General features: G+C 50.4%; 1 protein-coding gene across 1 annotated transcript in view; it reads right to left on the bottom strand.

Annotated features, from left to right (window-relative positions):
- Positions 1-18510, bottom strand: part of Myt1 (myelin transcription factor 1) — a 70006-nt gene extending 51496 nt beyond the window's left edge. The window contains exon 1 of the mRNA XM_013030368.1: positions 18423-18510. Coding sequence (XP_012885822.1) covers positions 18423-18447 — 25 coding nt within the window. The 5' untranslated portion in view covers positions 18448-18510. The remainder of the gene's footprint in view (positions 1-18422) is intronic.
- Between the last annotated feature and the right edge of the window lie 9430 nt (positions 18511-27940).

Below are 27940 nucleotides of genomic sequence, written 5' to 3'. Positions count from 1 at the left end.
AAAACCCAGAAGTGGAGCTATGACTCAGGTGGTAGCCTTGAACAAAAAAGCTCAGGGACAGTATTCAGGCCCTGAATTCAAGTCCCAAGACTGGCATTAACAAAACAACAACAACAAACACTCACTTATTGACAACAAAAATTAGCCAAGAAAAGATGAACTTCCTCTTGCAGGCACATGGACCTTGAGCCTTGAGGCCCACCTGTAGTCAGTGCCCACGTCTGACACTGTGCACACAGCAGAGGGCCACTTTTGGTATTACCACATTGCCTGGGAACCCATGGCCTGATCCAGCCAAAACCATCATGACTGCTGCCTCAACTTCCTTGGTCGGGGAAGTCTAGGTTCAGGGATAGAGTGAGAGAATAGATCAAGGCAGCAATGTGGGGTGGGCGATGGACAGGAAGTAGGTCTGGGGGCAATTGTGGCTATACACAGTCAATGTTGGGCCAGGGAAAACAATTGCTTCTGCATAGCCAAGAGGTCATGACCTAGATTGGCATGCTCTGCCCTTCTGCCAACACTATGTAAGCACAAGTCAGCAGCTAACCTGCTAGAGATCCAAGAGCTGGCAAATCTGCCTGACCACTAACCAAGTACATAGCACACCTCCACATACTCAGGCAGAGCAACATTAAAGGGCTAAACTTACATCTTGCCCTACGCTTAACCCAGTCTCTTATCTTTCTCTCCTTGCTGATGTCCAGGTTTAAGGCCGGAAAGGCAGGAAAGGAAATTTTCAATGACAATGGCGAACAAACATAAAGACCAATGATGAGCAGCCACAGCTCATAGACTTTGGCAATCACAGTCAAAAGTGCCATTCTCACCAGGCACTAGTGGCTCACACCTGTAATCCCCGCTACTCAGGAGGCTGAGATCTGAGGGTTAAAAGCCAGCCCTGTCAGAAGTTAAACATTAAAAATAAAGACGGCATTTAGCATTACAAAGAACAATCTACTGTGGGCAAAGTGGCACAAGGGTCCAGTCCTGAGTGTCCATCACACTTGGACGGTCTGGTCCCAGGTCCCACGAATCTCACAGTACTGAGCAAACTGGGCCTGTGAGGTGGCCTGGTGCCTCAGTTTGAGAAGGCAGAGTATCTCCAGGGACTGGCCTGGAGTTAAGCACTTCAGAAGGGTGCAGTAAGGAAAGCAGCCAGAGATCGTCAGTGAGAGGTAATGGTACAGGAAAGGGGTGAATCAATGACTAAATAAGCAAATATGTCAAGAAGGATGGTGTGGTAGAGGAAGAAGTTACACACACAGAAAGGTAGAACTCTGAAATGACCAGTGGAACCTAGAATCTCAGGCATTGGCGTTTCATATGGTTTCAAGTACACTGGCAGATGGAAGACACAGATCTCGGTATCATGTGGATGCATGCCTGCTGCATGCATGTGTGTCTGCGTCTTTGTGTCTGTGTGTGGGTGCATGCTGCTGCATGCATGTGTGTCTGCGTCTTTGTGTCTGTGTGTGGATGCATGCCTGCTGCACGCATGTGTGTCTGCGTCTTTGTGTCTGTGTGTGGATGCATGCTGCTGCACGCATGTGTGTCTGCGTCTTTGTGTCTGTATGTGGATGCATGCTGCTGCACACATGTGTGTCTGCATCTTTGTCTGTGTGTGGATGCATGCCTGCTGCATGCATGTGTGTCTCCGTCTTTGTGTCTGTGTGTGGATGCATGCCTGCTGCACGCATGTGTGTCTGCATCTTTGTGTCTGTGTGTGGGTGCATGCTGCTGCACGCATGTGTGTCTGCATCTTTGTGTCTGTGTGTGGATGCATGCCTGCTGCACGCATGTGTGTCTGCGTCTTTGTGTCTGTGTGTGGATGCATGCCTGCTGCATGCATGTGTGTCTGCGTCTTTGTGTCTGTGTGTGGATGCATGCATGCTGCACACATGTGTGTCTGTGTCTTTGTGTCTGTGTGTGGATGCATGCCTGCTGCACGCATGTGTGTCTGCGTCTTTGTGTCTGTGTGTGGATGCATGCCTGCTGCACGCATGTGTGTCTGCGTCTTTGTGTCTGTGTGTGGATGCATGCCTGCTGCATGCATGTGTGTCTGCGTCTTTGTGTCTGTGTGTGGATGCATGCTGCTGCACGCATGTGTGTCTGCGTCTTTGTGTCTGTGTGTGGATGCATGCCTGCTGCACGCATGTGTGTCTGCGTCTTTGTGTCTGTATGTGGATGCATGCTGCTGCACGCATGTGTGTCTGCGTCTTTGTGTCTGTATGTGATCACTCAGGCAGAGGAGATTATGCCTGTGCACAGGAGTGCCTCCTCTCACCCTAGGCACCCAGGGCACCCGCCAGCCCTAGGCCAACCTCCATCTTCCATACCAGCTCTGAAAACATGGCAGTGAGAAAGAGCAAGAGAGAAAAGTAAGGAAACGAGGAGCACCTGACTCCCACTGGCCAATCAGAAAAAAATCTGAGCATCAAAGTAAAGCTGATATTCCACTGTTTGGAATAAGAGATCATAAGTCTAGACAGATTTTTTTTAATGAGCAAATCTAGAGTCCATATTGTCTAAGCACTTCCTTTCAAAATGCTTATTAATTGCAAAGGGAAGAGTGACTTTGGGGATGTGCTGCAGGTCAGCTAAAGGAGCACCAGCACAGAGAAAGGGACGTCACACGGAACATTGCACTAGAGAGTTCCCTTGTGCCCCAACACTGGGCAAATCCAAAAATGCTTGACCAAAGTTCTTCACAAAGCTCAAGGTCATGAAAGACAGATCATTTGGAAAGCCATTCCTATTCCTGACTGACAAAAGGGAGGGAGAACCACGCATACCGACCTATCCTTCTGGGTGACTAGCACTGACAGCATCCTCTCAAGTGATCCAGGAAAATCAGTCTTGTCCTGTACTTGAAATGTATCTGTCGGTTCAAGATTGTTTTCAGGGGAAAAAATGAACAGTAGGAATGGAGGACATTACCTAAGTTGAAAATGTGAAGCAGAGGTAGAACCTTAGGCTCCCGCTTCCCAGACGCCCCTCCCTGACATCCTCCAACACACAGGCCTCATGCACTGGCCTGCGCTGTCAAGTTCGCTGAGATGGCAGTCTCTTCCTCTGATCTGCTGGAAAGCCAGGAACCTGTCCCCAACAGTCCAGTGCCCATGGGGAAGCGTGACCTGTGCCCTAGGCAGTAGATCTCCTGGGCAGCTGCAGGACACCTCAGACCACGCAGGACCCCTTTGAAACTCTGCTCCCAGGCTTGTCCCTGTCCTCCAGGAATGGAGCTCTTCCCAACCCTGGGAAGCACACAGTAGCAGGAGAGGTTCTGGTCCACCCTAGTGCTGGAGAAGCTCCAGTTGGAAAAGTTTTGACAGGAAACACAAATAGGGCTAAGGGCAAAATGAGGGCAAGTGTTGCTCTTTTTCCTTCCAGTCCTTTTTTTTTTTAATTGTGAAAATACCGTACAGAGGGGCTACAATTACATGGGCAAGGTAATGAGTACATTTCTTATCAAGCATTGTTGCCTCCTCCTTGTTTCCCCTTACCATCCTTTCCCATCCTCCCCGCCCTCCCCCACTCCCCCCATGCCAAAGTTTGGAAAAATTACATGAAGTGAAGTAAGCCAGGCCCAAAGCAACATAGGTCCCATGGTTTCCCTTATTTGCAATAACCAGTATTTGTCTGAGTCAAGCAGAAATGGTCAGATAAGTTGATGTTAGGCAAAATGAACCCCAAGATAAAGACTCAAATGTTTTTTCTTTCTTGCTATTTTCTTTGTTGCTTTGTATGTCCCTCCCCAACAGTATAACCCCTTTCTCACTGTATTTGATGTGGGTATCATTTGTGGAGGGGAAGGTGGACCCATTGCAACAATGAGATGTACAAGACATTATGTCCAGTCCTTTTTTAAAATGGGAGTCCAAAGAGGAGTAGAATGAAGACTTGCTGAGTGGAACAGACAGACTGCTTTTGCTGAGTTTAGGTAAAAATGGGAGATGAGAGGTGGGGGCAGGGAAGTTGGCAATTCTATAGCTTTGCACGTTTCCCTTATTGTTTTGCTTCTAAATCAGCCTTGCTGGGACTTTCTCTACTGAATAAAAGCCAAACGCAAGCCATGTCCCTTAATCTCTCCAACAGCAGCTCGCTGCTGAGAAAATAATACAGATGTAACTTCCTGCATCACACACTCTCTTTTCCATTTATATGCAAATAGTGACCTTTCACCCAGGCTGTCTCCAAGAAATATGTCCTTAAAAATGCAAATAGCATGTTGCAGGCAGTTACTATGGCTGAGTCTTTCTTATATTATTATCATTATTTCTTCTAGCCGTACCAACGCTGAAAAAATAACAGCTAAACTGCTTGACAGTAATAATGACTTCCCAAACCAGATCACAGGACTGGTTCTCCAAAAAGCCTGTCATCTGGAGGCTGTGAGCAGGAAGAAGGTGTCCAGACCAGAGTAGCAGTGTCCCAGAGAAACAGGCAGTGTTGAACTACATCCACCCCAGGCCCACTGTGCTAGGGGCCAGGGCCAGGCCTCTTCAACAGCAAGGTACCCAAGACGCAAGTGTACCACACAAACCTACTCCTCTTAAACACAGACAGAAGGTCCCTTCCAAGGTGGGAACATCCTCAGCCCCAGCCTCCAACTCAGGATGCTCTTAGAGCCCCTGGAGCCAACACACACACACACACACACACACACTACTCTGAGGATAAGGAATAGAAGGGGGGCACTAGGTAGCTTCCAATAACCAGTTTACAGCAAAAGAAAGGTACCAAAGGAGAAGCTAGTAATGAAGAAATAGACACAACTACATATGTAGTGGCACCATGGGGCTTCCTGCTTATCTGTTTCAGCCAGTTGACCAGGCCAGGAAGCAAGCTTGGGACAAGCCCAGGGGAAATGCTGGACACCCACCCACTGCAAAAGAGGAGGACTCAACCCTGAACTAAGGGTGGGGCTAGGGACCCCTCAAAGGTCACATTGGTCCCCAGGACCAAAAAGCAACTGGATGGCTACTCTACTGTTCTTTCCCTATAGTAGGAAGGCAGGATGGACTAGGGGGAAATGAGGCATGGTAAGCTTACAGCAAATACAGGAGATGCGCATTCATCTACTTCCCTTAAGATTAAGGGATCGAAGTCATGTAGGGGAAAATGAGGCAGGAAAACTCCAGGAAGGTGAGACCTGGTGAAGACCACTCAGCAACAGTATTTAGAAACGGAAGCACCATCTTTGCTTCAAAGAGAGACAACAGGACTGGTTTCTTCCTGAGAGATGCATTTCTCACCCCAGGAACTAGCATTTGTCTGGCAGGATGTATGGCTTCCTGAGAGAAATGTCCCCTCGAAACTTAAGCAACCTCCTACCCAAAATGCAGGCAAGAGCCTTCCTTATCTCAAGGATAAGGATCTGTTTTCTGGCAGGACGCATTCTTACCTGGAAAGAATGCCCCAAACATCCAGAAACTCAGAAAGTGGTACGCCGGGAGTGATCAGAGCAAAGATAAACCATCTGTCTTTGCCTAACTTTGAAGCCAGACCCCTGCTTTACCTTAGAAATATGCCCATGGCCAAGGAGCTGTGTGCCTCACGTCCCTCCTAGAAAGTACCTCACTCTGTTAGTGTGTATCCTTTCCTTTGTGTTGTCTGTCTGCATTTTCTCTGCTTGTCTGCATGTTTGCTTGCTTACTTACTCAATAAAGCTCTGACAAGTTTTCTTACCACTGTGACTTGACCAGAAATTCTTATTCTGTAATTAAAGTCAATGACCCTAAGTGAGGAGTCCCTCCTTTTTTTTTTTTCTGCCAGTCCTGGAGCTTGAACTCAGGGCGTAGGCACTTGTCCCTGAGCTTCTTTTGCTCAAGGCTACCGCTCTACCACTTGAAGCACAGAGCCACTTCCAGCTTTATCTGTTTATGTGGTACTGAGGAATTGAACCCAGGGTTACATGCATGCTAGGCAAGCACTCTACCACTAAGCCACATTCCCAGTCCAAGAATCCTTACTTTTAAAGGGAAACATCACAAACCTTCACCTGCATCCCATGACAGTACAAAACATCATAATATGAAAGGCCCAGCTTCCCATTCCAAGAAGAGAGGAAAACAGACAGACAACTCTTCCTTCCTTGAACCACATTTTACTGAGGGCCTCGTCAACTAGAAAGAGCTGTCTTCAGGTGTCTATAGGCTCTACCCTAAGGGATCCAGCAATTCTACTCATGAGCATTTATCCAAAAAATTACAAATGTCGATACAGTAAAACCACCAACACAACCATGTTCATTGCAACACTATTCACCATAGGTAAATATGGTGATTCCAAGGTATGGAATCAGCCCAGCTGACCCTCCAGAGACAAATGGATCAAGAAAAGATGGTGTCTATATAGACAATGGAATTTTACTCATCTCTATGAGAAAGAATGATTTTGTATCATTTGTAAAGAAATGGAAAGACATGAAAAATTTATGTGAAGTGCAGTGTCAGACCTAGAGAGACAAAGGCTGCATGTTCTCCCTCCTATGTGGGCGCTAGAGTTAGCTTATAAACTTGTGAGTAAATACGCTGGGTGGGATGCAAGTGTAGACAAATGTATCAACTGGAATAGGTAGATTCAAAGGGGAACTCAAATAATGTAATTCCTTAAAAAGACAAAGTCAAAGTTCAACAAAAGAAACACTAGGAAATAAATTCTCATAAGGGATGGGGTAGGGTTAAGGAGAAAGAGGGAGAGAAATGAAGAGAAGATGCAAGGGAGGAGTGCAGTCAGGAATTCAATGTATGTCCTACAAGATTAAGAAAAATGGGGGGATCGGAGGGGTGGGTGAGAATATTGAAAGGGGTGACTTTGTCAAGATGCTTTATATTCATAAACTGCTTTATTAAATGGCAACTTGTTTGTAAAACTTTTTTCCTTTTATCCTGCCCATGCAATTGTAACCCCTCTGTACAGTATGTTCACAAATAAAATAAAATAAAATTTTAAAAAAAAAAACTTTTTTCCTTTTTCCTTTTTTTTTTTTTTTTTTGTCCAAGACCAGGCCTTGAACTTGGTATTTGACACTTTTGCTCCCTGGGAGATGCTCTACACCTGAGCCACATCTCCAACTTCAGTTCTTAAAGATAACTTTTTTTAATGTATAGGAAAAAAATATCAAGGTGGAAAGAGGAGTTGCTAATTTCCTAGCCTGGATATACCAGTATACAGCAAACAATTCATAAGATGTAAATTCTTCACTAATGCTAGAGGTGGCCCGGCCTCTGAGTGCTGGCTAACCAGGGTTGTTCAGCAGAAGAGCCTAGCAAGGTTCCAGGGTCTCAGCTCCCAAAGCCATCAGAAGTGTTAGACTCCACATCCCAAAAAAGCCAGCATAGGTTTCCCCCCTTGCCTTCCCTCCCTCTGGAGAGCAGCCAGTCCTGGGAGACTCGGCCTGCAGAAGCAGCTTCCAGCTGTGACTCCACCAGGGAGCAAAGTCCACCTGGGGACAGCAGACCCAGGAAGAAGGGCCCAGACCCAGACTGCTTCCTCATGAATGTCTCCCTTCCGGCATTTTCTAGGGAGCTATAAAACCTTTTTGGATGCAACTCAAATGACAAATCCACTTTTTTTTTCCCTCGAGGACTCTTAACAGCATGAATGGGGAAAAAAGAGGCAGCACATTCCCAGCTTTTCATATTTCTTAAAAACCAGAAATTTCTTGTCTCTGTATCTTTTTTTTCTTTTTTTTTCTTTTTTTTTTTTTTGTCAGTCATGGGGCTTGAACTCTGGGCCTGGGCCCTGTCCCTCTGCTCTTCAGCTCAAGGTTAGTGCACTACCACTTGAGCCAGAGCGCCACTTACAGTATTCTGGTTGTTTATTGGTGATAAGAATTTTATGGACTTTCCTGCCCAGGCTGACTTTGAACTGCGATCCTCAAATCTCAGCCTCCTGAGTAGCTTGGATGACAGGCGTGAGCCACCGGTGCCCAGCTTATCTCTATATCTTGACAGGAGGGGACACCTCATAGTTAGCCTGCTGGATACATTAATGGGACCCTGAGAAGTCACTGTGGCAGGAATGTCTCACCAAAGCTAGCAGTAGAAATGACTTCCATGGAAATAAAACAGGGTGCCACCAAACTCTAGCCAAATCCTAGGCCATTTTTAAAATAACAATAAGTGGTACCCTTGAATGTAGATTCATACCTAGGTTCATTGTAGGTGGGGCAGTCTCTAGTGGCTGGAGGCAGGCCCCAATCACAGGAAGAAGCAGACCAAGGACAACCAGAACAGAAAACTCCACAGCAGAGCACTCAGTTTCCTCTGATTTCAAAGTCCTTTGCTGGCTATAGTCAGCCTGGCTTTGAAAATTCCAGCTCTGTGTTGACAGAGGATCCCAGGCTGGTAGGACTTCTGTGCCAGGCAGGCTCTCTAGGAGGCAAGCATGCTGCAACATGATAGCAGAGTTGCTGAGCAGGTATTCCCAGAATGCATGAAATGCATAAAAACCGAAGTGGGAAATGGCACTGTGGCTCAAGTGGTAGAACACTAGTCTTGAACTGAAGAGCTGAGGGACAGCACCCAGACCCAGAGTTCAAGCTCCACGATCAACCAAAACAAAAACAAACACCAACAGAGGTGAATAAGGAGCCAGGCACCGGAATCTCAGTCCTGTCATCCTTGCTACTAGGGGGCTGAGATCTGAGGGTTTTGATTCAAAGCCAGCCAGGGCTAGAAAAATCCATGAGACACTAATCTCCATTTAACCACCAAAAATCCATAAGTGGAGCTGTGGCTCCAGTGGTAGAGCACCAACCTTGAGTGAAAAAGCTAAGGAACAGCATCTAGGGCCCAAGTTTAAGCTCCAATACAGGCAGGCAGGCATTCAGGTGTGCATGCGCGCACGCGCACGCACACACACACACACACGTCAGTAAGGGAAGGACCAAGGATAGTATTTCAACAGGAGATGACTGAGACAGGAGGGACATTCAGGGCTCTAGGAGATGACCTGACGTGGGATGCAGAACAAAGGTAAAGAACAGGCTGAGGCAGACCAAGGGCGTCTCTCAGGCTACGAAAAAGAGCCAAGAAAGGAAGTCAGCATATCTCTGCTGTCTAAAAATGTCCTCCAGAATGACTGTGGGCAAGTTGGAGTGGGCCCAAAAGAGAAGACTCCTCTTGAAGCATCTTTAAATCCAGCTACACTAGTCCTTGGGCCTCAAGGCCCACATACAATGTCAGACATTCCTATCTGTTCCTGACAATTTAGGCTATATTCCCTACTTGGTCAAAAGTGGCCCTGTCTCAATGAAAATAATGTTGAATACTTCAAGACCCGCAATTTTCCAAATTCCTACTTTTCCCTCCAAACAAAATTTTGATCAGCATAGAGTATTGGAGAAGGTACAATTCCATGTGCAAATCAATTACTAAGAATGTTTTTTGGGAATAGAGCAGGTGGTTTTAGACCACCCACGCTCAGCTCCCTGGGGTGGCGGATGCACTGGGACATCATCACCCTAGTTCCCTTGTTCCAAGTACCTTATTATATCAAGATGAAGCTCTAAGTTGGGCTGTCCACAAAAAAAAAAATGCTCCTAGGCCCTCAGAACTGTGAGCTACAGTTTGCAAGGCCACAAGAGATGACCTGAGTTATTGTTGATTGAGCTACAGTTTTGCAAGGCCACCAGAGATGACCTGAGTTATTGTTGATTGAGCATCTGGGGTCCCCAGACATCCTCCAGGAGCTTCTAAAACATGTCTGGGAACATTCCAGGACATCCAAGCTCCTCCCAAGCAGTGAGAACTTCGGACCCTCCGTCCTGCTACCAGGTCAGGTCGGTGCCACGCTGCTCTGCTCTGGGTCCTGGAGAGTCAAGTGGGAGAGTTGGGCTCTGGCCTTGCTCTACCCTCTGACCCCCTAATGTGCGTATTTTAGGAAGCTGAATGGAAAATCAGAGAGAGGGCCCAGGTGGCTCCTGCTTGAGCCCTCAGACCAATGCTGAACCATCCAAGGGTGAGACCAGGTACACACTGAGGTAGGCCCACGGTTTGTGCCGTGGGATACAGTCACCTCTCTTCCCCAACACCAGGGTCACAGGTCCTCACCCTCCCCTCCCCAGCCACCCTGCACACTGCCAACACCGACCGCCCCTGGCATGCACACCAGTCAGGAGGCTGGGCCACCACACCCCCCTGGAGGGACACACTGGGTACCCCAGGGCCAGGGCGACTACGACACGTCCAACCATTCCCAGTTGCTGCCTGAGCATTAAGCTACACTCCAGAAGGCAGGCTTCTGGGCAGAGGTTTTCAGAGCACAGAACAAGAGGGTGCCATCAGGCCACCAATAATCACAACTGTGTCTGGCAACCTTTTGCCTTCCCCAGGGTGGGCCTAATCCCAGCTCAAGCAGATGTTCTCAGCCAGGGCAGATTAAAATGTCCTCTGAGTTACTTTCATCCCTTCCAGTTAAAATAACATTACATTTTTCAAGTGTAAATTTAAAATGCAAAAAAAAAAAAGATAAATAGGTCATCCATTTTCTTACAAGAAAAGCAGATGTGCCCATAATGGTATTCACTAAGGGGAGAAGCAGGGTGACACTGCACCGAATGAGTTCCAGAAACACTGAAGACGAGAGTGAAGTGCCCTCACCCTGCACCCACTCCCACCTGCCAACATCCAGTAACCTGCTCCTCACAGAGCTGACTCAGAGGAAGCCTGAGACCAAACATACTCAGGTGAAAATGCCCCTCACTCACAGTTATTCTGGGTTTAGTGTCTATGACGCCCAGAAAAATACACCAAGAAGCTGTGAAGTGGCCTCGCACTGGGAGCACCAGGGGCCAAGTGGGCACACAGTTCGGCAGTGAGTGATCCATGGACATTGTCATCTTTGAGCAGCAGAAAACCCTCCAGGGCAGCACAGTGGCAGCTGGTCTCTCCCTTCTAAGAAACACACAATTTCTCCATCTAACTTAATGATAGTTACAAAGACCATTTTCTGTAATCACAAAGTTCTGATTAAAACTATATCTACAGACAGCTAAATTCTGGTTGGTTCATAAAGTGAATTTACAAGAAGAGAGCAGAGAGAGATCTATGGCCAGGAGGCTTGAGGAGCTGGAGGAAGAAAATGGAAAGGACATTCCCGTGCCCTGTTCTCCATAAAGAAAAAGGGACTCGGGCTGGGAAGGTGGCTCAGTGGTACAGCACTTGCCTTGCATGCATGAGCCCTGAGTTTGATTCCTCAGCACCACATAACAAAAAGAAAAAAGCTGGAAGTGGCACTGTGGCTCAAGTAGTAGAGCGCTTGCCTTGAGCTGAAGAGCTGAGGGACAGCACCCAGGCCCAGAGCTCAGGCCCTACGACCGGACCCAAAAAAAAGGTGGGGAACTCTGGACTAGGTTTTGAGGGTTGAGAGGCAACGCATTACCATCCACTCTGTGTTCCTTGCAAAGGGGTCTGATTGCTCTTAGACCTACCCACACCTACACCTCAGGCAGGGGTGTGCCCAGCCCCAAGCCCCACTCACTCTCTTCCAAAGCAGAGGTACCTTTTGCACAGTCAATCCAGAGAGAACTCAGTCTCCACCAGCCTATCCAGGCAAGCTGCTTCAGACCCAACAGGGTCTCTGGCACTTTGTTAGCCTGCAAAATATCTGGCCCACAGTGTATACCCAATGCTGGCACCGTGAAAGACAGCCTTCCAAATGGCCCAGCCATCGCTGGGCATAGACATGTAGTCCATTGGGCTGTAAGCCTGCTCTTCCTATGTGATTGGTACCAACCTCTTCTGCCCTCATGCCCCTTGCTCACATACAGTCACCCACGTCATCATCTGCACGGTCAGTGACCCTAACCAGAAAAGGATTGAGGACTAAGATTAGAAAGAGCCAGAAGTCCAAGCGGTACCCAGTCGATTACCCATCCCAGCTAGGGCACAGGCCAAGCTCTGGCAAACTCCAGGCTGGCCTGCAAGTGTATGCCACCGAGCACCCCAGCCCTTCTGGCATCCATTGGTATTTGCAGCGCTTTCAAGTAGAGACCATCTGCAACTTGCAACCCAGAGGCTAGCAGGGTCTTCTTAAGCATGCTGTCCCTATGGGGGAAAGGAGCGTTTAGGGCAAAAGCATAATCTCCAAACATTTGCAACTGCCTCAGAGCTGTAGGCAGCTCTCCTGGGCGAGGCAGAAGCAGCTCATCCACACATCCCTCCTGGGGCTGCTCCTGTGCCACATTCAGGCTCCATACTCCAAGAGATGCGGGAAGTAGATCATTCCAGGATGGAGATGCCTCCCTGCCAACTCTCGGAGGCTCCTGCATAGCCCTCAGATCGGCAAACACACCTAAGATGTCCAACCCCTCCAGGTACGGAGGGGTCAGGGACCTTGCGTGCAGAAGAGTCTGTGAAGGAGTATAACTTAGGAGGAGAGCATTTTACCACAGAGAGCTGCCTCCTCCTCTCTGAAGGCAGCAGGCCCTCCTCTGTTAAAAGGACACAGTCTGGGATGCGTTAGGGTTAGGGCTGCCTCCGCTGCCAGAAGCTCCACTGAGCACCCAAGACTATGCACCCAGCTCCCTACTCTTTTGTTTACAGTTAATTAATGGAAGGAAGTGATCGTCACAGCCAATCAGCAAGGGGAAGGGAGCAATGACACGGAGCTGGAGCTGAAGGGAGCCTCCCCGAAACCTGCCTGTGGCAGGGGTTCGGCGCGCCGCTCCACCAGCTCCACCAGCCCCGGAGAGGAGCCGGACGGACATGGCCCCGAGCAGCTGGGAGCTCCACTCACTTCAGGTCTGCCTAGAGTCTCTCCTGCCTTTTTTTCACGTGCCACTAGCCTCAGAGACAGCTTTGGGTCTCTCTATGATCCCTTTTTTAAACCATCAAGACAAAATTCCTCACATCCCTCCCCCAAAATAACAATAACATCATCACTACCATTACTAGCATTACGTGACAGTCTAATGCACCAAGACCAAGCCATTTACAGCACCAACCCACTCTCAGAGGTTTGTGGATTGTTGTTGTTTTCCCAGAGCTGAGGACCGAACTCGGGCCTCAAGTGCTCTTTCATGAGCTAAATTCCCAGCCCCTCTCAGATGTTTTGTTTCAGAAACTGAACACCCAACTTTACCAACCACTGATGTCCACTGATTCAAAGGTGATGCTAAGCAAGCAAGCTTTGGTGACTCAGAGAAGGCAGTGAGCAGCTACAGCATCAAAACAAAACCATCCGGTGCCTGTTTATTTTCCTGACCTATAAAGAAGATGTGAATTCAATGGACAGAACCAAGCCTGTGACCCCAGGAGCTCCTACGCAGGCAATAGCATGACAGCTCAAAGCTCAGACTTGCTGGTTTTAATATGCAAATCCAGTCACTGGCACCACAAACAGCCCCACACTCAGCCCCACAACAGCACCAGGAGAAGAAGCTAAGAGGGACAGTGGCAGCGTTCTGCGCATGGATTCCACAGACACACTCACGCTGAGCGTGTGTCTCTTGAAGTTTGGAAGCACATGACGTGCAAAGATAAAATGTTTCCAGAAGCATCTCTGTTCTGTACCTGGGGTAGGGGTCCCACATGAAATACCCAAGCTCCAAGAGAGATCTTCTGCTTAGGGGGCCAGCATCCTCCCCAGACACCCCGACACTGTGTCCTATGACCCAGCTGCAACTGTATTCCTCTCCCAGAAATCCGCACAAAGTTTCTCGCCTTGATCCACAGCGTCTCCCTCCCTAATGCCTTTTCTGTCTGACGCACAACACGCTTATAAGAATCTCAGAGACATAGGAGGGGCAGAGAAAGAGAAGAAGCACAGATCCAAGGCAGAACAGGAAGAAAAGAAAGCCTTGCCCTTCAGAACAGTTTTTAAAGCCACCCCAAACCTGCTTTTCCTACAAGGAGAGCCTTAGAAATCCTCTCTGTTCTGGCCCTCCCCACCTCTGTCCAAGGGGAAAAGCCAAGCACCTCGCATCTGCCTTTGTCAGCGAAAGAACATAACATTGACTTACCTTTCCCCACAGCTATTGTCTGTCCTCTTTCAAAATGACATCACGGAAAGCAATCATGAAATTTACATGGGGGGTTGCAGGGAGGACGGGGGAGGGGAAGGCAGCTGCCTGCCTCACCGCGGTCACATGTAGGGAAGCCTGTGTCCGGGTTTCAATTAAATATCTTCTCCCCTCAGTGTGCGAACTCCTAAGCCAGCTAAAGGCGACGTCTCATTTACTTAATGACCACTCTCGTTAGCAGCGGTGGCACGGGCTGGCGGAGGAGGCTCCTTTGTAAATACGCTACCCATGAACCCTTGGGGCTCCAATATATCTGTTTACTCTCTGAGGTGAAATAAATTTACAGTATAGCATCAGAAGGATGGATCTGCCAAACTGGAGGTGAGAGGTGCCCGAGCCAGTGAAGCCCTACCCACTGACCTCAACACCGCCAACAGAAGGAGCCCACATCTGCCCAGACTGACCCACAATTAATATGCAGCATGATTGGGTTTTTTAATGCAAAATACACAACAGGGCAGGGAGTACCACAGTCATCACGCTCACCCCCACCCCCTGCTTCCTCTGCAAGTGGTTCAGTCCAATAATTCCTAATAGCAGCGACCGGAATGACAGATGCCCTGGGTTAGCATGGCTCCAACAAAAGTGCTTCACGATATTTATTGGTGGTTAGGAATATGACCTCCCATCATAAAGAATTTATTACCAAAGAACCAAAACTATGACAGATGCGCTTATCTGCATAGTCAAGTACCAAGAATTTAACAGGATATGTTTTGTTTTGTTTTCTTTTGAGTGCATAAAAGGTACCAGAAACCAAAGACCAAAATGGTAAAGTATACACACAAAGAACAGAATGGGAAAGGAGATTTTTTTCTACTGTCTTTTTGTTATTGTTGTTTTAATTTTTTAATAATAAAACTCTTCCAAAGAATTTTAATCCCTAGGCACTGGTATCTAAACTAAAACAAGGAATTCACCACAAGCGAAGAGAAACACATAAGCTCAACTTTTCCTTCCTGTCTTTCTCCAGATTTTTTTCTAAACTGCCTGCCAGGAACTATCCAGTGAACCTCAAAGGAAGCCTCCGGCACACGCTGGAGCGGTCCTGCTGGAGCGTAACCTGCCTGCCACTTCCCCAGCTTCCAATTCATGGTTCTGCCACACAGTCAGAGCCAAACCCAGGAACTTCCTTCATGAGCACAGAGACAAACCCGAATCAGAACACTGGGAACTGTGCTGGGAAATGCATGGATCCAAACTGAATTCATTCTCTTGGAGACGCTACCATTGCTGCCAGCTAGAATGCCATAGCACTTAGGGTTCAGAAGTTAGTGCAGATTTCAACCAACAACAAACATAATTTCCTGATAAATCATGCAGGAACCTGACATCCTACGTGATTAACACTAGTCAGTTAAAAAGCCATCCCCCAATGTTTGCTTTTCCTATAAAGAAAACGGTCTTGGAAGTTCTCTCTGGGATAGGGCCACCAAAAGTGTGAATGAAATAGAACTGGAGCATTGAGCTTCCTCAACAAAAGCAAGTTGGAAAAACATTGGCTGATGCTAGCTGAAACCTCTTTTATGAGCAATTTTTAGTATAAAGTTTATGCTCTACATATTACCAATAAATCTGGCAGCTTCATCCCAAAAGCAAGTATGTTAGAGTCTTATTCAAACACGCATTCTCAACAAGATATAAAACGTGAAGATTAAACAAAAGGAAATAAATGCAAACCTGCACTAGTCAAACTGAGGATAAAATATTAACTAGCCCAGCAAAAACTGCTTGAAGTTTCTGCAGCAACTGCTTACCATCTTCCTAGTTTTCATGAATGCATATCCGTTAGCATAAAAGGACACGGTAAGCTGAGACCACTCCTGCAAAGTGAAGCCTATCTCTTCGGGACATGCTGCAAGTGCTGAGTATCTGACATCCAAACCCCTGGCATTCCAAAATTCTATTGAACTCTTATCGGCAGACGGCAGCTCGGGGCAGCCCTGCGTGCCATTGCTCCACGGGGAAGGTGGGACCCAAGGGGAGATCTTGCTGAGTCAGCCTTCCGCCCCAGCAGTGCCAACCGCTCTGGAAAAGCCATTTGACTCACGTATGTGATAGTCAAACTTAAGAAACAACACAAAACAGGGAGAAAGCAATATGCACAACAAAAGAACTTCATGGAGCATTGTTTTTGAGGGGATGGAAATTGTATTTGCACAAACCTCCATCTGCCAGCATTTCACATACCCTTTGAGTGGCTCTGGGCTTCTGGAAGTGTAACTCCTCCAGTGGTCAGGAATGAGCTCCAGACCCCACCTATGCCGCACTTAGAGTACACACAGAAACCAAATAAGAACATACCTACCGCAGAGCCTACAGCCAGCGCCCCACTGAGAGCTTAGGGCTGCACAAGCGTTTTCAGAAGAGTAAGGATACGAGATCTTTAGCTGGCACCATCCATAGAACAAAGTGGGGGGCGGAGCTGGAAAAAAGGGGGGAGGTGGCAGAGGGGTTTTCAGGCATGTTCCTCAGGCTGGCCACCACCATTTGGCCCTGGAAAGAAGCCTGAGAGAGAGGAGGAGTGCCGCAGGCTGGTCAGCACGTTGGACAGCGCTCGCCCTGCTGTGCCTGGCCTTTGTTCTCTGCAGCGAGCAGGGCCCCAGTGGCTGCACCACTCAGTTGAGAGAAAATTCCAAACCCCAGCAACTCACCCAAACAACTCCTGCCGGTGACAACAAGGTATAATCTAAAACTTTTCTTCTTACACAGACTCAAATGTCGTCAGGATTTTTTAAAATCATATTTTCTTTTCCATAGTGTAGAATGGTGGATACTGTTTAAATTTTATCTCATAAAAATCTGTAGGTCAGCCGGGCACCAGTGGCTCACACCTGTCATCCCAGCGACTCCGGAGGCTGAGATCTGAGGATCGCAGCTCAGAGCCAGGCAGGGCAGGAAAGTCCGTGAGACTCTTATTTCCAATAAACCACCAGAAAACCAGAAGTGTCACTTTGGCTCAAGTGGCCTTGAACTGAAAGGCTGAGGGACAACACCTCAGCCCAGAGTTCAAGCCCCACAACCAACCAAAAAAAAAAAAATATGTAGGGAAGCCCATGACTTGGCCCTGTAATCCTAGCTACTCAGGAGGTTGAGATCTGAGGATAGAGTCCAAGCCAGCCCAGGCAGGAAAGTCTGTGAGACTCTTGTCTCTAATTAACTACCAAAAAGCTGGAAGTGGAGCTATGGCTCAAGTAGTTGAACACCAGCCTTGAGCAAAAAAGCTCAGGGACAGTACCTAGGCCCCGAGTTCAAGCCCTAGGACCAGCATATTCTCTCTCTCTCCCTCTCTCTCTCTCTCTTTCACACACACACACACACACACACACACACACACACACAGAAGGAAAGAAAAGGAAAAGGAAAAATCTGTAGGGAGGATATGCCTTTTTAATATTCAACTTTGGGAAGATCCACAAAGAAACATCTCCTATCAGATTGTTGGTATCCTCAGATACCACACAGGGAAGAAAAGGGAGATTTCTCAAAATTAAACTTGTGACTGCAGCCGCCTCACTAAGAAAAGTGCTTTGTGCCAGGGGGCTGGAGAGGGGGCTTAATGATTGCTTAGCTGGTAAGATCATTTCAAATAAGGTGTAATTACGTGTGCAAATCTGCATGCAGACATTCCAAGTGTCAGTTCATTTGCTTCATAAAAACTCTTTCAAGTAATTTTGGTCTAAACTTTCTGCATCTGTAATTGGCACCACCTTCTCCGGTGACCAGCTGGGGTGAGGTTTTCTTGTTTTCTTCTGAAAGCTTCCCCGCAGATGGGCGCCTGCCTTAATGCTGCCGGCGACAATTAGGGCGTTGTGTGCAGAGCGGAGATGGTCAGCATTAATATTGTATAGAGCAGCTGAGGGCGGGGGGCGCTGCCCCAGGCAGGCCCTGGCAGATGGAGCAAACAAAACCAGGAGCCACGTTACCCACACTCTGGGCTGACTTTGTGTGGCCTGTCTCACACCCACAAACATTTGGCAGCCCACTTACGAGACTCAGAGGCAGATGATGCACACTCACAACTACAACTGTGAGTGTGAAGAGGATACAGCTGCCACCGAGAGTCCCGAGTGAACACTGCCACGACACAAAGAAGCACTCTACCTCGCTCTACCCACCTGCAGGCCTGAAGGGCAGCTACAGTAACCAAGGAAGCCCCTGCCACAACCCCCCTCCAGCCCTCATGGGCAGGGCGGCTCTCCCAGGGCTCAGAGCCACCGGCACTTTTGCTGGCTGGGGGAATCTGAGGAGGAGAACGCAGGCCGTTCCCAGGGGCGCAGGCTGGCATTCAGGAGGAGCACGTCACCTCCTTCTGAGTGCTGGCAGGGGCATTTTCATAAGAAGCTGTTGCGTAGCAGGGAGGGGAGTGAGGGCTGGGGGTGGTACGCACCCAGGAAGCTCCTGCAGAGGGCCATCCTGGCCAGGCGGGCGACCTCCTTTCTGGGACCTGGACACAAGTCACTTCATGCTGGAAAAAGTTGATGCATAAACTTCAGTGTCTGGGGGTCCTGGGAGTCCCTACCACAGACAGCCAATCACGATTGAGAGTTTATAATCACAAAGTGATGCCTGGCTGCCTGCCAATGAGGTTTCGCTCTCCACACAATAGGCTTCAGCCTAGACAATGGGCCCCGCCTGCATTGCCAGAGAAGGGGAAGGGGGAGGCCAAGAAGGCCCCTCCCTGTACGGGGACCAACTGTGAGGGAGGAAGGGAGCTGGGCGGGCTGGCAGACCAGGTCAGTCCTGCAGCACCAGGCTGCATGAGCAGAGAGCTGTTAGTTCAGAGCCCCAGCTCCTACCCCTCCCCAGCCCAGGCAGAAGCTACGAGGCCATCAGTAGGGAGGTGACCAGGACACCTCAAAGGAAGCGACATCCATGCCCCAGAGACCTCAAGACACCGTGCCGGTGGAGGAGTGCCTCCCAGCAGCTCCTTCCAGAGGGGTTCCTGGGAAAAGGGTTATAAAGCCTTTTCTGGAATGACCCTCCTGCCGTGCCCCTCGTCCAGGAAACGTGTTGCCCACTGAGGACCTTCCAAGTGAGTAGTGGCCAGGCCAGGTGTTCTCCAGCACCTTCATACTCCAGAGGCACCTGTCCCTGCCAGATGGGGCCACTGTGCTTTCTGTCTCTGTCTCTGTTGGTCTGTCTGTCTCTCTCTCTGTCTCTGTTGGTCTTCCTGTCTCTCTGTCTCTGTCTCTGTCTCTGTCTCTGTCTCTCTCTGTCTCTCTCTCTCTCTCTCTCTCTCTCCCCCACCCCCCTTGTCTCTAGTGTTTCTTCCATACAGAGTATTGTTGGTCATAGCAGGGGACATATCTCTGTCTCTGTGTCTGTCTGTCTGTCCCTCTTTCTCTCTTTCTCTCTCTCTCTCTCTCCCCCACCCCCCTTGTCTCTGGTGTTACTTTCATACAGGGTATTGTTGGTCATAGCAGGGGACATATGGCCAGTTCAAAGCTCTGGAGGAGGTGGATGTGCACTGAGCCCTGGCCTACCACTTACACCCTTGTGACCCCATGCAAACAATTTACCATCTTCAGGGAAGGCTGTACAGGCAGCAGACGATCAAGAGTGGTCCGGGGAGGCATGGATCCTGCCCAAGTTCACAGAGGTCCTGAGGAAAGGAGCCAGGCTATTGACCTGGTAGGGCCAAGAGAGGGTGTGTGGGACCCCAGGGCTCCTGCGCTGTAGTAGGTATGAGGGCCTGAGTGGGAATGGTAGCTCTGTGTGAAGTCTATGAGTCACTAACTAACAAGAGGAGGAGGCAGGAAAGAAGTGATCAGGGCCAGAGTTGGCAGTGGGGGATGTAGGGTCAAAGGGTTGTAGATGTCAGGAGAAGAAGCGAGTTAAGGAGGGAGAAAGTGAGGGTTAGGGAGAGGTGGTCAGAGGACTGTGAGTGGAAGAAATGGGGGGAGGAGGGCCGTGGAGCCAGAAGTGGCGGGGGGAGGGGAGAAGTTGTGGCCCAGTTTGGGAAGCAGAAAACAGCGGTGAAAGTGTCCACAGAGGCTGTTGTGGAAGAAGTCCTGTTGTCTCTTCCTGATAGCGCAGCGCTTAGAGAAGGTGATCTTGAATGGGTTACCAACCTCTCAATTTCCCCACAAATCAAATGAGAATCTGGGGAATGACATTCAGGGCCTCTGGACTCTGCAGTACCACAAGCCCCAAGCCTGGAATTGGCGCACATGGGTTGCTCTCCCTTGCTAGGACACCACCCCTGCAGGACAGAGGCAGGGATCCAGAGTGCTCAAGTACTGATTCCCTGTCATAGGGCCAACCGGCCTCAAATCCAGCACAAAATTAAACTACTTGGACAGGTTCAGAATCAGGAAAGACCAAGCTGGTGCTCCCTCTCAAGGTTCTCCAATGTCAGGAAGGGTTTGGAGGCCCAGGTGGCACCCTACGTACCGGGAGAACTGGGGAGCCTTTGCCTTGCGCTCCGCGGGCACGTGGCCCACTTGCAACCTGCAGCCTGGAAGAGGCCAACCCTGTTTAAGACAGGGCAGCTGTCATCTCAGGCCTGGTCTGGGCTCTGGGCATCCTCTTGCCCCTGTCTGCCCTCAACCACACACAGAAGCTTCAGCTGACCCCAGGGAAGCTCATCATCCTCCACAGCCACATTGCTGCTCACAAAGACACCCTGCCCTCAGCATCACACAGGCTGAAGAGGGCAGTTCTCCAGAACAGGGTCCTGCCTACAGCCGGTTCTGGACTCTGGGGCCACTGCAGCCTGGAGAGTGCTGTGCTTTGGGGTGCTGACAGACACTAGCGCACTGGTGGTTGAGAGTGCAGCCTTGAGGCCCCTTGCATGCTCTTCACCCTCCTCCGCAGCCCTGCCACAACCCAGAGCTCCAAAGCCTTGGCACAGCCAGCCCACACAATCCAAGGCAAAATCTTCCTGCCTGGGTCTCAGCCTTGTCTCCCTAAGGCCTAGAGCTCCCAGGGCCACAGCTCAGCATAAGCAAGTCATTGGAAAGACACTCCTTTCTTTGAGGATGGCAGGGCAAGAGGCAAGCCAGAGCTCTGAGAATAATGTCTGGTCTCTGGGGTACACAGAGTCCCGGGGTCTGTGCACAGCTCACCGTAGATTCGGCAGCTGCCAGACAGGAAAAGGGAAAGTCACCACTAAGGCCACAGCAGAGAGGAGGTTTCCTCATGCATTAGGAGCAATCTCAGTCAGACCCAGGAAGGACTGAAGCAGTTCAGGAGAGAGATGTCCTTCCCATCTGTCCCCTGCTTGTGAGACCGGTGTGGAGTGTTATTGAGAGCAGAGTGGCCTATATGCGAACACCGTTGAGCAAGGCACCAGCTCAACCAGGCTCAGGCACCACGTGGATGAGAAAAGGGGAGCTGCCCACGGCCTCCTGGGGAAGGGACTCCATCCGGAAGGGGCCTCAAGGGAGGGCAGAGCATGCAGACAGCCTGTGTGACTGGGAGAGAATGCATGGCTAATGGACAGTGGGACTGGGCTCAAGAACAGGACTCCAGTGAGGAGCTCAGGGTGAGAGGCTTAGGGGCAGGGGCTCGGGTGAGGGGTTCAAGTGAAAGGCTCAGGTGGAGGGTGGAGGAGTCAGGTGAGAAAGGGCTTGGGCGAAGGGGGATGGGCTTAGGTGAAGGGTGAAGAGTGAAGGGTCAAGGTGATGGTCTTAGGATGGAGGGCTCTGGTGAAGGACTCAGGGTGATAGGTTCAGGTGACAGGTCTCAAATGAGACCTTCAGGTGAAGGCTCAGGTGAGGCTCTGCTGAATAGCTCGGGTGAGGAATCAGGATAAGGAGCCCTGGTGAGGAGTGAGGAGCATAGAGCCCCAGCGGCTGAGAGCCCGTGACCTGGCCACACTGAGGGACAGTGCCGAAGAGAGACGGGTGTGCTCAGAGGGTGACTCAGCAACGGCCACCCCTGCTGCCCCAGGAGCAGCTCTGCACTGCCAGGCAGAGAGGTCAGCAGAAATGAGGGTGGACAGAGACAAGGACCAAAGAAACAGAGGCATACCCAAGAAGGAGGCCAGAGACTAGATCAACCACAGCAGGAAGGGCAACAAAGGACCTAGGGACAGAGACGAGACACAGGCCGGACAGATGGACGTGTGAACAAGTCCAAGGAGACATTTACCCACACACACACGCAGATACACACAGTGGACTTGTGAACAAGTCCAAGGAGACATTTACCCACACACACACACGCAGATCCACACAGGAGTCCATAGACACTGACATATGTGCACAGAGAAACAGTGGCAGACACACATATGACAGACTCCCACACAGACAGACCACCAGCACTTCTCAGGATGCCACTCAAAGGCCGTAGGAAATGTGAGCTGCTACTGGGGGCCCCTCACAGCCCCTGTCAGTGCCTTCCCCCCTGCAGGATCACCCTGCCCCTGTGTATGCATGTACACACACATTCACGCACACACACACACACACACACAGAGGACAGAGTGCTGCCCCACTCCAGGCTCTAAGTGGCTTTGGAATTGCGCTCCCGGAACAGATGGTCTTGGAGATAAAGCCGCCGGGCACCTGGACAGAGAGCAAGCTGCAGGCGGTTGCCATGGTAGGCAGGGCTGATCGAATCTGTTGTTAGCAGAGACCAAGGCCTGCAGAAGTCAAGATGGACTCATGGAGGAGAGCCCTGCAGCAGATCCTTGGAAGGGAAAGTGTGTCTCCTGGAAGATCCTTGTAATCTTGAGGACAAAGTTTGGTTGTGGGCAGTCTGAGATTCTGGAGCAAGAGTAGTGCTAGACTAGCCCTGTCAGGAGAGACAACCCTCCAAGTCTCCATCCCAAGAATGGAGACTGACAGACTCAGGGCTGCATCCCAGGAGCCCTGAGAAGTACCAGACACACCCAGCACTGAAGCCCAAGGGACAGCATGGTGCCCCCACCGTGGAGCCCAGGACACCTCTGGAAGCACATGAAGGAGCGGACGGGGAAAGAGTTGACCACAGAAGGCTCCACTGCCTTCACAGCTGAGGATATAGCCCACACTAGTGCTCTGAAAGGGCAGGGACAGGTACCAGCCCCACTGCAACAACAGCACTCTGAGACCTGCAAAGCCCCCTCCTCCCAAGGGAGCCAGGCAATGTCCCCGTGGCCAGGCCACCCACAGGTCTAGTCCCTGAGGAGGAGGGACTAAACCAGCCAGCTCCGGCCTTCTTGTCCTCAGAGCCCCAAGGCAGCTGCACACCCAGCTTGTTCCTGGCTTGTAAATGGGCTCAGAGGGTCGAAGGATGAACTAGTCTCAGGAGAGAGCTGGACCGGAAGCCCACGGGTATCTGACATCAAAACAGATCCTAATTTTCTGCACCAGAGAGAGACCCCAGAAACAGTTGAGGAAGTCAACTGAGGAAGCCCGACGGGGGCCCAGCTCTGGAGGGAGCAGAAGGCATCATGAGCAAAGGAGGGCACAGACAGCAGAGAACCCTGGGATGCAGAGGGTCCTTGCACAGGTGCCTAAGAAGCACACCCACCAGGACAAGATGGAGCCTCCAGAGCTTTGGGCCTGACACCCCCAACTGTCCAGCCCTCCTGACTTAGACCAGGACTGGCAGCTCTGCCTGGGCTCCAAGGCCATACTACGGCCGGACTCCAACCCAATACCAGTTCCCCATAGGCAGAGCCTAGCTTCTGCAGGCCAGGGCAACTTGAAACCTCCCAGCCTCAAAGCCCATGTGGCCCCTGCCCCAGCACACACAGACACAGGTGTGTGCACACAACACATGTGTGCCACATGTACACATGTGTGTCCACAATAAATCTGTAATAACTAGATCCTGTACATGTAAGTGTATATAGTCTGTGCCAAATCACAAATGTGTGTAATGTGTGTGTGCTTTTGTATTTGCGTGAACATCTAATTTGACTCCAACAGTGCACATACACTCTTACATGTGAAAGTACTCATGGCACACATACACATGTTTTATAGACAAACAGGTGTGCCCATCACACGTAAGGTGCATATACATATAACACCTGCACATTTGTATGATACATGCCATGTGTCACATGCACATCTGAATATGCACATCTGTTCACCCATATATATCCTATCACGTGTGTGTATATGTATGTGGGTACACATCTCTGTCTCACACATACACATGCATACACACAGTCTGAACTCTCTAGGCCCCAGACTTGAGGCTCTTCAGTACATGCACAAATAGGAATGATGTGTTGTGTGTTGGTACAGCTAAGCTCTGGAGCTATGGTAAGGTGTGGTTTATCAGATCCCTTGATCCAAGAACCCTGCATGGCCCTACCTCACCCCCCCCACACACACACACGCGCGCGCGCGCGCGCGCACACACACACATGCATGCACTAAATAAAGTTCACTAAATGAAGTTCATAAGGCTTTCCTAAGACTGGAAGGAGAAAGAAAAGCTGACAGAACAGGACTGCCCCCACCAGGCTGGGTGTGGGGGGAGAATGGAACAGGGCCCAGAGGGGGATTCTAGGGGGGATTCCAAGAGGCACCAGACAGCACTGGGATAATCAGGAAAACAAAGGTCTTTCTCATTCATGAGACTATGTGGCGACCAGTTTCACAACATCAGTTAGCAGGTTAGCTATGGGGAGAGAATGCTGAAACCAGCCCCCACTCCTCCGACCAGTGCCTCCCTTGGAGATACTCATGGGCAGTTTGTGATTAGAACAGCTCCACTGAAGTAGAAAAACTTAGGGCCAGTTCTAACCAAATGGAGGCACCTGTAGAGTGGAGAAACATGCTTGCTTAGCCTGACTTTTGTGCAACACACTCCTACTTCATACATCTGCATTGCAGCTCATAATATGCTTAATACTATTCAATGGCAGCCTTGAAAATGCACAGATCCCTTCCAAAAATCTGTCAAGTCATGATCCCTCATTTCCCTAATAGCCTGCCATCGTTACAATGAGCTCTTCCCACACTCCCAAACCCCATAAGCCACCTCTCCTAGGCCACCAGTTCCCTTAACGGTGTGCTTTCTCTATTAAACTCCTTGCTTTGCCACTGTGTGTGTGTGTGTGTGTGTGTGTGTTCATTCATTCTCTGGTGAAGACACCAAGAATCTGAGATCTTCCCCTTCCCATCAGTAACACATAGAGTGTCCAACACCTATTTCATTCTCAATCCTTTGTATGGTTGCTGGATTAATTAAAACAAAGCCAGTGGACGTCATGAGCTGGTGATGGGCATTGTTGTAGTTGGGTGTTGCCAAATGAGCCTTGCATCCTGCTGGAGTCAAAGGCCCCCTTGGAGGAGGCCTCGGCCTTCCCATGGTCCAGGTCTCCACTGTGCAGACCTGTTTAGCACACCAGTCCCAGAGAACCTCCAGTTGCCCACCCTGCCCATCTACTGGCACACCGAGAACTGTTCCCCCAGCTCTTATTACAGCAAGGAACTGAGGCTCAACAGGCCCTAACCTTGCTCAGGCTCCAGGGAGCTGATGGTGAGCAGGCTCCTCAGACCACACCCCCAGCTCCCACCGCTGGCACAGGAGCAGGGCAGCAGGGAGCCCAGCCCTCGTTCAGAGCAGTCATTGTCCCACCACCTGCAGCTCCTGGGCTGGCTGCTGACCACACACCCCACATTCAGCTGCACTAGCACCTGTATGCAAATCCCACTGGGCCTGCCGCTGAGCCCAGCGACCAGACCTGCGCAGGGTGGGGGATCCGGATGGCTGCAGGACACCACCCCCAGGCTAGGCAAGACTGGGAGGAGGTGCAAAGCTCCTCCCTGAGCCTGGGAGCCTGCGTCCCCTGCTCTAAAGAAGGGGCCGGCTGACAAGCTGAGGCCAAGAACACAATGGGCCTGGGCCCATCGCTGTGGAGCTCATGCGCTGTCTCTGCACAGCTGCAGCCTTTCCTTGGAAACATGATGTGGGGCCCACCAGTTTGCATGAAGTATTCATGCTGACTAGTTGAGCAGGAGGAATAGTGACCATTAACTGAGCAGGCCACAGCCCCAAGTGCCCAGAGATCACCACTGCACTCCAGCATTGTGACTTTGCCTGTGTGTGGGCTCAGAGGACCCAGCAGGCCTTCCTGAGGCCCCATCATGAGCATGCCAGGCCCCACACCATGCACCCGAGCCACAACCACGACGCACCACACAGAGTACACGGAGGGCGGATCCGACACGCAGACCTGAGACACACGCATACACACACACAAGGTGCCTGGGCTTGACCTGTCCTACCTATGCCCTATGACCAGACCCGTGACTGGGTCTCCTCCTGATACTTAATGGGATCCAGAAACATGGGAGTATCCTGTTACTGCTCTAAATTACAAAACGTCCCTGACAGCCCACTGGGCTCCAAACTAAGGAAGCAGCCTGCAAGGTTCTAACACACCCCATCTCCCTTCTTCCTCAGCCACACAGAAACAGAAGCAGAATAGCACCAGCAAGCTGGGCACCAGTGCTCACACCTGTAACCCTAGCTACTCAGGAGGCTGAGATCTGAGGATCACAGTTGAGAAAAAGGCAAGTCTAGGAGACTCTTGCTTCCAATTAACTACCGGAGGAAAAAATGAAAGTGGAGCTGTGGCTCATGTGGTAGGAGTTCTACCTTGAGCAACAAAGCTAAGGGACAGCACCAAGGCCCTGAGTTCAAGCCTTAGGAACAGCATAGAAAAAGACTTGGTACCATCAGGGGGTACCAATGAACTGAGTTCTAATTTCAGACTGAAATTGCTGCCTGCCGCCAATTTCAGTGCCTATTGCTTGTGCCCGGATGTGTGATGGGAACCTCCCTGGCAACCCAGAGCATCCTGTGGGCAGAGGGGCCAGACACACAGACAACCTAATCCCAGAGAGGGAAGAGCCCTGTGCCTCAGGACAAAGAAGGAAACACAGAGCCCCTCTTCCCTCCAGCCACCAGCAGGACTCGGGGTCCTCAGGCCCTGTCCTTCCCCGCCAGCCACCAGCAGGACTCGGGGTCCTCAGGCCCTGTCCTTCCCTGCCAGCCACCAGCAGGACTCGGGGTCCTCAGGCCCTGTCCTTCCCCGCCAGCCACCAGCAGGACTCGGGGTCCTCAGGCCCTGTCCTTCCCCGCCAGCCACCAGCAGCAAACTGACCGTTTCCACTTGGATACTAGACACCTCAAACAAGACTAGCCCTCACTGACCTGCTCTAAAGTCCATACACTTTGATCCCCTTAGATAGCTCCAGCAAACATCACCTTCAACCAGGGAATAACATAGTGCTGGTGTGTTCTCTTCCAGGGAGACAGAAACTTTCCAACTTCACCTGCAGCATCAACTTGGCTCCTGAACTATTTGTTGGATGAACACTAAGTGTCCAGTTCATCTCTTAGTCCCTCCGAGAACAGGCCAAGTCTTAGACTGCTCAGGCCACTTTCGCACCTGCCCACAATGGCTCTAATGTCCCGTGCTTTCCTAGGCCAGAGCCCTGACAGTCGGCACTCTCCTTGGTGGGTCCCATTGGAGCTCCACAGACAGTGCCCTCTCTCCTTCCCTTCCCTAGCTCCTGCCCCAGGGCCCCTAGCCAAGCAGCTCTCTAGGAATTCCTTTCAAATGTTCCAGTGGCCCTTGTCATAGCTACAATTGTACAAAGTGTGTCACTATCTGCCCCGGTACCAGGCCAAGGCAAGTGGCTGAATGGAGGAAGTCCCAGTGCTCGTTGGATAACTGCTCGGAATTGCGAACAGGGCCGGAAGGAAGGGTGTTGAAAGAGCCCCTAAAAGCCCCCCATCTGAGGAAAGCTGTGCAGATGGGGGTGTCACTGAGGAGACTCAGAAAACAGGCCTTCTTTGAGAGGCTGCGGGAGAGGGGAGGGGCGGGCCGGAAGACAGGGTCCTTCACAAAGGGCTCCATTTGCAGTGGTTCCTGCACCTGCGCCCATGTGAGCACCATCAGGGGCCCACCCCATGAAAGAGTCCAGAGGCACCCAGGGATGGGCCGAG

This window comes from Dipodomys ordii, unplaced genomic scaffold (assembly GCF_000151885.1).
Source record: "Dipodomys ordii isolate 6190 unplaced genomic scaffold, Dord_2.0 Scaffold129, whole genome shotgun sequence".
Taxonomy (NCBI): domain Eukaryota; kingdom Metazoa; phylum Chordata; class Mammalia; order Rodentia; family Heteromyidae; genus Dipodomys; species Dipodomys ordii.
The sequence above is the reverse complement of the archived record's forward strand: the minus strand, read 5'-3'. Positions and strand labels throughout refer to the sequence as shown.